Consider the following 12,912-nt stretch of genomic DNA (forward strand, 5'->3'; position numbering starts at 1 on the left):
AGTGCTGCGTCCAGTTCTGGGCCCCTCACTACAAGAAGGAATTTAAAGTGCTGGAGCGTTTCCAGAGAAGAGCAAATGAGCTGGGGAAGGGTCTTGAGCACAAGTCGTGTGAAGAGAGACTGAGAGAGTTGAGGGTGTTTAGCCTGGAGAAAAGGAGGCTCAGTGGGGACCTTATTGCTCCCTACAACTGCCCTGAAAGGAGGTTGTAGCCAGGTGGGGGTCGGTCTCTTCTCCGAGACAACCAGTGACAGCATGTGAGGAAATGGCCTCAAGTTGCACCTGGGGAGGTTTAGGTTGAACATTAGGAGGAATTTCTTCACATAAAGGGTTAAACGTTGGAATGGACTGCCCAGGGAGATGGTGGAGTCACCATCTCTGGAGGTGTTTAGGGAACGATTGGAAGTGGCACTCAGTGCTCTGGTCTAGTTGACAAGCTGGGAATCAGTCAAAGATTGGACTTGATGACCTTGGAAGTCTCTTCTAAACTAAATGATTCTATGTTTCTATTCTACAATCCATCTGACTGCCTACTTTCCCCGAGCCCCCTTTCGTGCAGAGCAGGCACTGATCTGTGTAGATTGTAGGAAGGAGTCTGACTGTGTTTCTGTTTGCCAAGGGCTGTGCAGCATTTTGGTGGGAGCATGTGTGTGTTAATGTTGTCTGCATTGCTCTTCGCAGCCCCAGCTCTCAGTTAAAAGTCTGTCAAGTTTTCTTGCAAGGAGAACGTTGCAAATGTTCTAGGAGAGTCTGGAGCCATTAACTCCCTGAGAGTTTTGTTTGCTGGTTGGTTGTTTAAATATAGACTCTGGTATTAGAAATCTGGAATGCTTCTTTCCACTCTGCTGTGAGAAGAGCCCTCTGAGCTTTCCTGAGAAAAACAGTGGGGGAAGTCTGCTCTGAGCTTTCAGAAACATATAAAATGCTGGGCTCGGAAACATACAAGCAAGTAAAAGACAAATTTACTTTTTAAAGAATCTGCAAGCTTGACTGTGAAGGCTGGTGACATGTTGACGCCTTCTGTCAAAAGTATGATTTTCTTTAAAAACAAAACAAACAAACAAACAAAAAAACCCCAAAGCAAAACAAACAAACATAAAAGAAAAACCTGACCAAAAAGGTGAATTGCAGTCCTGCCTATCACCTGTGTTTTTCCTCCTGAGCAGTCAACTCAGAAGGGAGACTTAGCTGAACATTTTGGAGGAAATATACATCAAAATAGTCCAGTAGGATATCCAGCAAAATTAATAGATCCATCTAGTTGGATCATAACAATGGTGAGCTCTGAGCAGGTCCCTCCACAGGTGAGAAAATCAGAAGATCCTAAAGCAGCCTCAGCTAGACCTTTGTTCCACTGCAAGCATTAAGGTAGCACAACCCCGAAGAGTCAGTCAGTCATTCATTTCTACCATCATACGTTTGTTTAGAGACATGTATTTTTGGGGGGGTCATTTTATTTTATTATTTTTATTGCAGGTATAGCTGAACAAAAGTCATTCAGATCCTTATAGTTATGCAGCAGTATTATCTCATAAAATGTATGTTTTTCACTTACTGTTATAGAATGGCCCAGCTTGGAAGGGACCTTAAAGATCCTCTAGTTCCAACCCCTGTGCCATGGGCAGGGACACCTTCCACTAGACCAGGTTATTCAGAGCTCCATCCAACCTGGCCTTCCTGATATGTGACTTCCGCAACTTCTCTGAGAAACCTGTCCCAGAGCCTCACCACCCTCACAGTAAAGAATTTCTTCCTAATATCTAATCTAAAGCTACTCTCATTTTGAAACCATTCTCCCTTGTCCTGTCACTCCAGGCCCTTGTAAAAAGTCTCTCTTCATCTTTCTTGTAGAGACCCTTTATGGAATGGACACAATTAAGTTCCTCTGAAGGCTTCTCCTCTCCAGGCTGAACAATCCCAATTCTCCCAGTCTTTCCTCATAGGAGACGTGCTCCATCCCTCTAATCAACTTGGTGACCTCCTCTAAACTTGCTCTAATAGGTCAATGTCCTTACTAGGTCTGAGTGTACAAGCTTCATTCACATTTTATTAAAGATATTGCAGTCGGACCTGTTATATAGGACAGAATTTAATTGATATTCATACATTGGCAGATACAGACAAAAATAAGCTCAAGTACTTGCAATCAAAGCTGTGTAGTAATGACTCAGCTATGCCCTGGAGGCTAAACAATGGTTTAAGTTATGAATTGTGCTTGAGTAGAGTTTTGCAGCTGATGCGTAGACTCTTATGCACACGGTTTTTGGATCTGATTTACATATCTCCCTGAATATCTACCAAATATAAGCTGTGAATTCCCTGCTCCTTTGTAATGGAGGATATTATTCTTTATTCATCATGTTAACAGTCGCTAATGAACGCACAAAACTGAGCTGAAAATTTCAGGAATCTGAAAAAATAGGCCGAATGTCATAAGGAAACTAGGTACAGTTACAGTCCACTTCAGGGAGCTGGATGGTTTTCCCTCGTTCATCTTCGCTGATGCCTGATATTTCCAAGCAATTCGTTCAGTTACCATTATTGTAGCAGTTTCAACTCATAACCTTAAAGAAATACAATTCTGACCGGAGGACAAAATATTTCTCCTTGTCTCTCATGTTACAATTTCAGCCTTTTCCATCCAAAATGTCATAGCTTTTCTAACTTTGTATATTTAGGTTTCTTAGCAGACTTTGCAAAAACAGTGGAATGAGTGTTGAGAAGCTAGATGCATGTTTGGGGGCAACTGCCTCTTTGATTTTTTATTTTCCCAACTCTAGAGAAACTCAATATGGTCATATAAAAGCTAAAATTGTCTAGATTTTCAGAAGTGCTTCTGAGTTTCACAATGAGATTTACAACCAATTCATAATTCGTGCTACAAGTGCTCTTGCACACAGAAGAGCTGCTGTCTATTAAATAACTTGTTTTTTCATCTTGATTGCTATTCCCCATAGTATTTCAGACTTTAGAATACGTTAAGTGTTTAAAAATATAGGATAAAAAGTGAATTTTAGTAGTCTCTTCCTGCATTAGACAGAATTCAGTAAAATCTCAGCAGAGTTTCAGGCAACTGAACAACTTTTTTTTGTTTGTTTTATTGATTAAAATTATCTTGAAAGGTTTCTTTCTGGCTCTGCAATGCAGTGCAGTAACAAAAGGCATCACAAAATTGCAACTAGCAATTTCAGTGAAAGGGTCTCTAGAGAAATGTGAAGTCTGAGCAGCATCTGCTAATAATGACTGGCACTGCTGTAAAGCAGCTGTGGAGAATGTAGGTGTAAGGAAAGAGAGACTGGAGGCTCATCCCAGGAGGTTTTTCTGCAGCCTCTCTTTGCAGTTATTACATGTCTGGGCTAACATTTTGTGATTACCCACCTCAGAGCATCACTACAGGGCTGAGAGAGATCAATCATATGTAAGACAGAAAGTAATGAGCTGCCCTTGGCGGAGAAAGGTCCTGTCAAAGTGAAATATGTGAGCTTGATCTGATCAGTTTGGGGAGCTTCTCCCTGAAGTTCTGGGGTAACAGGACTAAGCCCCCTTAATGTGCCCTGTACATTCAGTGCCCTAAGTAAATAGAAATGGACAGCAAGATGCATGGTGGGGAAGTAATGGAAGTGATTCCTACAAAAGAGTAAGTGATTCCTACAAAAGATGACTCCTGTCTCATTGGGGGAACAACTGAGGCTTTTCTGAGGGCTCCAGGAGGAGGCAGAAATATGATGACTCCTGTGCCCCTGCCCACCTTTGACCACAGCTGCCTCCTCCCTGCAAGGAGGAAGCACTGGGATGTTCTTCAGGGAAATAGGACTAGTCCCTATTCTCTTCCTGCTCATTCCCGAGACACTAAGCACTTTTGCCGAGCTGTGAATGAGCAGCCTAAGGACCTCTTCCTGAATTGTTCTGTCTTATTTCAATTTTCTCACTGTCTCCTGAAAGGTAAGAAGAAACAAATAAAAGCAAACAATAAGAAAAAAATAAGATGATAAGAACAATAAGAATAAGAGGGGACTGGGGCATCTCTCTTATGAGGAAAGGCTGAGGGAGCTGGGCCTGTTCATCCTCAAGAAGAGACAACTGAAAGGGCACTTCAACAGTGTCTGTCAGTGCCTGCAGGGAGGTGTCAGGAGATGGACCAGGCTCTGCTCAGTGGTGCAGAGCAATGGGACAAGAGACAGAAACTGATGCCCAGGAAGTTCCACCTGGATATGAGGAAGAACTTCTTTCCTGTACAGTGACCACACGCTGGAACAGATCACCCAGAGGGAGTGTGGAGTGTCCCCTCCCTCACTGGAGATATTCTGGAACCATCTGGAAATAATCCTGCGCCATGTGCTCTGGGATGACCCTGCTGGAGCAGGGAGGTTGGACCAGATGACACCCTGTGGCCCCTTCCAACCTGACCCGTTCTGTGATTCTAACAGAAATTAATGAGCAAATATTTGTCATTGATTTTATTACAGCAGTGTCTATATCTCTTTTTATTACTGCCAGTGGTATGAAATTCTTTTTAGATCAGAATATTTCTTGCTTGTTAACATTAATAACTAGCTCGGCACTTTCCTTCTCCTCACACTGATTTTATTCTTCGCCTTGGGAAGGACAGGAAACACATGTATTAAAGTGAACAGAAAAAGTATTTAATGCCAACTCCCAGCTCTAATGCTGTAGCCTATTATGATAAAAAGGTTATATAGCAACCCTCAAGCATGAACCTTTTCTCTCTATGTATTTAAAATCTTATGTGTTCTGTTTTCCTCTCAAAAATTTCAAAAACGATGATTCTATTCCAGCTCATGCATTAGATTTGTTGACGAAGTTCATTCTGCATAGTCTTTATTAACAAGTGTATGCCTGAGCCTGACTGAAGCAAAGCTTAATTTTCATGTTGTGTTTGCTACAGCGGTAGTCAGAAATAATTTCACATTTATAAAATGAACAGACCAGGAGCCCCGATTCATCATTTTATATATAATTTCCTAGAGGAAGACTATGCTCAATAAAATTTCAATATGATTGATAATTCATAATTTGGGCAGTGATTATAGGTGATTTCATTTCTGATGTTAATGAAAAGCTCTATCTAATTTCTGATCATCTGTCTTGAATTGGTGAACTTGTCCTTACATCTTCAGATAATCATGTGTGGTGCTGATTTCATCCTTATTTGAAAGCTCTATGATGCTTTCTGAACAACTGAAAAAAAAAAAACATCATTAGGCAGGTTCCTAGGATAATTAATGTTCAAGAGATGCAGCCAAAGCTTCAACAGTACTTCAGGGTCTGCTGAAATAAAATAACTCTACATGAATTACCATTTCTAATCTTGCTGAGGCTTAAAAAGACATTTATTCTTTTTTAGTATCTGTTTTCTTAAACTCAAGAACTTTCATAGAATGGAATAGCAGCACCGAGGGAACAAAACTAATAAAAGATTTTTGAAAAAATAGATGATGATGGATGACATTTACCTCAGATGAATGAACTTGATAGCTGACAGGAAACTTGGGAGATCCACTTATCTCTTGGAGTACTCAGTAATACATAAGGCAAGGAACCAGGAAGCTCATAAAAGTAGAGATAACAATAGTCAACCATATCCATTCTTGCTTTTATTCACATGACATCGAATCATTTCTGGTAGTGCAAACACAGTTTTCTGATTTAAAGTAGCTGTAGATAAAAACTGTTAAGGGAAGATCCTGTTTCCTTATAAATAAAACGAAAGAAAGAATTGGATCCATGTGTTGGATTTTAATTATTTGGATTGGTTTAGACTAGTTTGGATTAGTTGTGTTATCTCTAATTCAAAAATAAATCTTCTGTACCGCTTTTCTTCCTATACAGTACTTTGAGATCAAAAAGTCATAGGAATTAGAAATAGGAATAAGTTAATAGTGTGTTTTACTTTGTCTTCCCATTGTTGTTTACAAAGCATTTCCAAGGTAATCCATGTAAACCAATATCCAAGGTCACCCTCATTTTGGCTCCAATTCTGTTTTTCAAGTGGCATTTTGACAAATGATCTTCATTATATCTTTACAGCTGCAGTTTGTGATGGAAAATTCATGTTGACTGATTCCTCTGGGTTTTTTCACTCTATGAATTACCCAAAGCCATATAATGCAAATATCATTTGCCAATGGATAATACTGTAAGTCATTTTCCAATAATTTTGTACCTAATATTTTTTTGATTATGAGGTGATATTGTTTCCTACACAACAGCCTTATACCATTTGTTTGGGTTATACTCCGGTATGGAAAATATGTAATATTACTTTTTTCCTTTGTATTTATGTAACTTTTCTTTTAAAACTTGCATGCCTAAATCCCATAACTATATCAGTAATTTGCCCACTTACAAAAATTCTCAGGTATGACGTTGAGAAATTTTGTGGGTTATATGCATACACAGTAACATAAGTGTAAGCTCAAAATAAATCACGTAACTCAAAATAATTGCAAGAGGTTTTCTTTTCAAAGTATTGCATTAAATACTAGTCTTCAGGTAATGGTTTTATATCATATAGCTGTTATTAACAGATGGAATTTTCAAGAATTCCCTTGTCATTTAGGGGTACAGATTTCTTCTGGGAGTTAAGAGTACCTGTGCTCCTAGGTAATTGAGTAATATGTTTTAAAATTGCATGATACAATAGCACCAAATGCCTTTTCAGCCCTAGGCACAAGAAGTGAAATTTTTTATCAAGGATACGCGCCCACAGCTGGGAGAGATCTATTTGACTTCGACTCTCTAGATTCACTTCATAGACCAGGGAGAAAAAAATTGAAAGGCAGTAATTCTTATTATGGCTTTGTAATAATGGCTGTTCTTTGATTCTGAGAAATATTAGTATGGTAGAAGAGTTTCAAAGGAGATTAAGGAATTACCTTTAAAATTGGAAAAGTTTCGGTCTTCGCGTTGCAAAGGCTCTTTGAAAGTCCTTTGATTTTGTTAAGGACATTTGTTCCTTCTCATCTTCAGCAGTACTATTCATCAATAATTACTGGCTACACAGGAGTTTGGAATCTAGATGTGTCACGGGAAAAACTTAAGATTTTGTCCTTCCAAATATAAGTCTGACTTGTTCCTCATTTCATGCTGTTGCAGAATTTGAGCACAGTAAATAAACAAGACTCAAGTGCACAATTTCCAAGCTGTTAATTTTGCTTCAAGTACTGCTATAGCTGCAAGAAGCATTGTATTATGTAGATATCTATACCAGGTATGAGGCTAATAAAAGCTAATAAAAGCTTCATTTTGGAAAGAATCATTAGTAATTGCCAATAATATGGTAGAGGTTCTGCAGATCTGTGTAATTACAGATTGATCCATGGCAAAAACAACCATCTGGATTTATCTTTCATTTGCCTGCTTTAAAAAAATCTGGCAACACTGACAGTAAAGGCCTGAGAAATTTAATGTGGCACTCAAATTTTGTCTTCCTTTAGAACAGAATTGTTTCTACAAGGGAACCTTTTGGGTTTTTCAGTAAACAATGAGAGACACTTCTCTATTGTTTTTATTATCTCTATAAAAATGTGTTAGAAGTCACCCTCTAATACATCTGAGATTGGATTTCTCTTCTGCCTGCCTCTGTTTAGAAAGATTTCCCCATTACCTTTAGGAAAAGCTTTTACATTTTCACCCCATTTAACTCCAAATGAAGATGCAATTTGCTCTCCTTCTAAAAAACCAATATGCTCAACATATACCTGAAACTTTAGCTTTCTGAAAGACTACATTTCAACTATATCTTTTATTATTTTCAAACCAAGTGTATTTTTTCCCTCTGGAGAAATATACAACAATAATAATAAAAAAAAAAAGGGTAAAGATTTAAATCTGTACTTCACACTTCTCTACCCATCATTACTGATAAACATCAGCAAATTGACGTTGAAAAGCTATTTTCACTGGGTCTTTCAATTCTAGAAAACAACAAATAGTGGTAAAGAAAGCTAAGTGGATTGTGGTAGTAGTGTTTTAGAATTTGTACTACCATATATGTTTTGCAGAAAGGAAGTGGGATAATGAGTTAGATATAGATTACTGAGAGAACATAACTGCAGCAAAATAAAGCATTTTTTACGCTTTATTTTAAGTGACTTTTGTTATTAAACTTACTGTGTGATGGTTAGGGTGTATAACAACCCAAACAGTGGATTTGAGATCATCAAATCTTCATGAAAATCCTGTTTTGGTCATAAGAAATGTTGTTTTGGACTTTCAGGAGAGAGATTTTGATATTTTGCTATTTGTATTGATACCACAATACTATTCTTCTGGCCTTAGGAAGTCTACCTGAGCAGTAAGATGATATCTAATAGCAACATGCATGAAAAGGTAATTGTAATTCAGTGAGATGCAGAGGATAATCAGAAACAATCAAAGACCCTGCAGAACTGATTGTCACATCCTAGAGTTCAGAACATTCAGTTTCTAGAATATACTTAACTCCAGCAAGTAAAGGAGAATTTGTGCTGTCACAAAGGGTTTATGGCCTATTCTTTTGATAATATTAGAAGGTAGAAGTTAGACAAATAGGTCATCAATTAATATAATTTCCTGTTGCTTCTGAACTTAAAAGCATTCAAGCACTCAATGAATTTACTACAGTCAAAAAGAGATTTTCAGTTTTGAGGTTTATTTTTCTCTTGCTCCTTTAGAGTTCCTCAAGGTTTGTCCATTAAGCTGAACTTCACTTCCTTTGAAACACAACAATATGCAGACACATTGAATATTTTTGAAGGTGTAGGACAAGACAAGATTTTAAAAGGTAAGTTTATTTTTCAGGTAGTATTACTTTTTGATTCATAAACTCTAAGTGGTAAATTATACATTTTGAGGTGAAAAAAATTACATGTATATTTTTGAGAGGAAGACTGGAGCTGTGTAAAATTATCCTGTTAGACAATTATCTCAATATACATATCTGCTCTTAAAAGTTGCTTCTCTTATATACTAAGAAATATCTACTTGGGTTTTAAGCTCTTATTTAAACAATCTTGATAACTTGACCAGAGTCATGGTCTTGTGGGGTCCATGTTTCATTGGAAATATGTTGTCAAAAGATCCTGTAACATCACACACAGTAACATAAAATAAAAGTATCTAAATTGGACTGTTGGGAGAAGTACTATAATACTCCCTGAAAATCATTATAAGCATGGCATTGGTTTCCTTGAAGTACTGATGATACCTTTTCTCTGTCTCTATACTCTACTCTGGAAAACCGGGATTTTGCCCATTTTTTACAAGGCTCAGTCTATACAGCTAAATTCCACCAGAGGTGGAAAATATATATAAATATATAAAGAAAGTATTATTATTTATCCTTATTTTTGGAAGCAAGTAGAGAATGGGAATGTGAAATAGTAAAAGACTAGCTGACATTCATATTGGTGAATATGAGATAGGGTATGCAGAATATTCATATGGCAGCCAAACAGCTAAATGCACCAGGGGTTTGAAGCTATTGCAGCAGAACCACAGTACAAGAGGGAAATCATTCCTTAAGACTCAGTAAACTAATCCACTGCATTTTTGTGACAGCACTGGAGATTTTAATGTGCGTGGGATTATTTTCTTTCTGACTATATTATTCTTTATTTGTTTTCAGCTTCTCTGTCAGGGACAAATACTGAAACAATTTACATTTTTTCTCATGAGGCTACAGCACAGTTCACAACAGATTATGATGAAAATTACAGTGGCTTTAATGCAACATACACTACATTTAATGCAAGTGAACTAAACAGTAAGTGTTCTCTGTGTGTGTGTCTCTGTGTGTGTGTGTGTTTGTTACCCCAGAAGTTTGATGTATCCATGTTTTCAATCTGACAATATGTAAAAGTGAAGCAGTATTTTCTGGCCTCAGTCGACTAACTAGACCTTGTTTGGAAAATTTCATACTACTTTAAAGATCAAAAGATTGATTTCAATAAGATCATCCTGTTTGCTTCTGTCTAGCAGTGGGGTGATGTCTTACAGAGCTCATCTGTTTAAGTGAAACTGTGTCCATACCTTCATCAGAGTCCTCTCAGACAGTTTGTTCACTAATGAACACTGTGGAACCACTGACAACAATCATGTAAATAGGTACTGGGGAAAGTCCAGAATGCAGTAAATCTACAGCGACAACAAAATGCAGCAATATGACTCATGCTTTGGGACTCCTTGGTAACTGGAAAAATAGTGGCTTTTTCAGCTGCTAAATTTTGAACAGGAAGTGAATAGGGGATGTGACAGGGAAGAAATATACTGTAGGAAGCATCCAGAGTACCAGCAAACTCCTGTCGTGTGGAAGCCCTTGCCGACCCGCACTTAAAGGGAAAGACATGCAAATATCATGAGAAGAAAAGTGATGAGGATGCTGCAGCAAATGCATGTGAGCAAAGGAGCAAATGAGGAGAAGGAAAGGGGCATCCCAGGTGCATGGAGCACAGCATTCAGCTCTGGTGGTGAGCCCTTTCAGCTGGAGCAATCCAGGACTTGGTAAAGAAAAGAGAAAGAGCAGGGTTGGCGTTTAGTTACCTTTGCAAGATGCTCTCTCTTATTCCCTCACCACGTTGCTGGTGAAGGATCAGAAATGAAGATTGCTGAGTTCAAGAGCATTTAGGGCCACCCTTCAGTGATAATGTCTTGTTAACAAGTACAAATGACACATTTATTTGAGAAATTATGTTGCATTGCATAGAGGAGGAAATTGAGTCGTCGTGGGCTCCAGTTTACCACCATAACTAAAAGTTTATATTTTTCGTCTCTTTCTTACATAATTCTGAGAAAATACTCAACATCTCTGTCATTTTTATTTACTAGAGGTTCTTATTCACAGATTATGATAAAATCAATTGCACTTTTGAAGAGGGCTTTTGTTACTGGATACAAGATTTAGATGGTGATTCAGTCTGGGAAAGACTTCAGGGTCCTACCTTTCCCTTGATGAGTGGTCCTGAGTTTGATCACACATTTGGCAACATCTCAGGTAAGATCCAAAAAAAATTTTGCTTGCAGATTAAAGGAAAAGCTTGATTTACTTTATGTTATATCACTGTACAATGGGTTCTTCATAGTGGTGTTACTAGGATGTCATTTTATTATACCATAAAAATGAGTCAGGGCTACCAGGCAAAACATTTTATGTCACTGATTGGAACTTATGGAAAGAGAGCAAAACTGGAGGAAGAAATAAAGGAATATGTAAAGTGGATAAAGTGTGAGGTACTGAAAAGTTTCAATGCTATTATTATGCAAAGAGCCTTGTTTGAGAAAGAAATTTCTATCATCCAACAGTGTTATAGATCAAAACCCCTCATGTTTACCTTAACAGAAAAAAAAGTATAATTACATTTTAGGGAAATCACTTCTATTCCATTTGTATCTACTGCTGATATCCTCCTGGTTGTCACAGAATAATTTTGATTTCACATAAAGGCAGCCTGCAGTGTACAAGGGGCATCTGTATCCCAAGTTACCTCACACCAATCACAATAATTGCCAGAACTTGTGCCAAACACACAAACACTCCAGGAACTGTTACAGTTAAATAACTTAATTGAGTGGTCATATCAAAAGTGGAGTTTAATTTAAGAGATAATACTGATAGAAATCGGATTTTGAGTGTCTATCATGGATGCTTATCCTAGAATTAGACTTCAAAAGTGGGGTTTTTTCTGTTTCAGCAGTAAAAACAAACAATCCCTTCCTCTGTTGATTTGTTACTCCAGCTAAAATTAAGAGACTTTTGATTTTGCAATGGTTATATATATTCTATGTGAGACATATAAAACTCATTCATTGACAAGTGACTGGGAAAATAGCAAATTATTCTGGAAGTTACTCCTGGGAAAAGAAAACAATAGTATTTTCCATTTTATTGGGTAAAAATTATTCACCTCTCTCTGAGTAAATGCACATTTTCTAAGCAATCTTCAGAACACTGTATTATCTTCCCACTTGACTCCTAGAATACAAATCAGATGAAAGAATGTAAAATTTGTTTAATAAAACCCTTGACAATGATTTCTAACTCTCTTGAAAATTATAATTTATTTTAGGTGCTCTCTGTTTCTCTGTGCTAAATCTAAGCTGACACATGCAATATTCCCATATGTAATGCTGCTATTATATTTCATATTTAAATTTCTATGACCTGTATTTGGAGTAAAAATGTGAGTTTCATCATTAATATCTAGCTATTCCATACACTGAGAGAAACTCTATTTTTGGTTTTCTACTTTTGAAAACAAAGAACTTAACACTCAACAATTGATTTTGAATGCTAAGAGAATTGATGAAACAAAGACATGGGACTGTCACTTTGACTATATGAAGACCTTTTTCTTAAAGCTAGACACCATATATATTGTAATGCATGCTTTCTAACACAGGAAATGAAAGGCCTGATTCAGATTTCAGCTTAATTTTCAGGCATTTTAACCTCCCATTTAATGAAAAAACCTAGGTTATCCGGAATTATAAATAACAGAACAGTATATAATTTAAATTATATAATTGTAATTATATTTATTTGTAGATTCTTTGAATACAATATTTGCATATATATGTATTAGACAAATAGATTTTAAAAACTTAAGCGAGAATTTTACTTTAGAACTGCCAAAGTTTGCTTTTCTCATGACAAATCACAGTGTGATGTGAACTGGCCTCATATGGCAAAAAGAGGTCCAAATTACCACCTACAGTGAATTAATTCAGCCGAAGCTACAAACTCAATTCCACAAATAACTTATGCTTGTTTTTTTGTTTATAATTCTTCACCTTGCTATAAAATATTCATGTAGTCATTCTCTCACCCTCTCAAAATACAATCCATGTTTCTCATTGTTATGTGAAAATGTTGGGAAATTTTCCTGCAAAATCACGAGCAATATCAAACAGAAAGAC

At 37.1% G+C, this 12,912-nt stretch overlaps 1 protein-coding gene across 1 annotated transcript in view; it reads left to right on the forward strand.

Moving 5' to 3' along the window:
• TMPRSS15 (transmembrane serine protease 15) overlaps nucleotides 1-12,912 on the forward strand; it is a 53,103-nt gene that overhangs the window by 13,571 nt on the left and 26,620 nt on the right. The window contains exons 10-13 of the mRNA XM_032679354.1: nucleotides 6,046-6,154; nucleotides 8,673-8,782; nucleotides 9,626-9,763; nucleotides 10,841-10,990. Coding sequence (XP_032535245.1) covers nucleotides 6,046-6,154; nucleotides 8,673-8,782; nucleotides 9,626-9,763; nucleotides 10,841-10,990 — 507 coding nt within the window. The remainder of the gene's footprint in view (nucleotides 1-6,045; nucleotides 6,155-8,672; nucleotides 8,783-9,625; nucleotides 9,764-10,840; nucleotides 10,991-12,912) is intronic.

Source organism: Chiroxiphia lanceolata, chromosome 2 (assembly GCF_009829145.1).
Source record: "Chiroxiphia lanceolata isolate bChiLan1 chromosome 2, bChiLan1.pri, whole genome shotgun sequence".
Taxonomy (NCBI): Eukaryota; Metazoa; Chordata; class Aves; order Passeriformes; family Pipridae; genus Chiroxiphia; species Chiroxiphia lanceolata.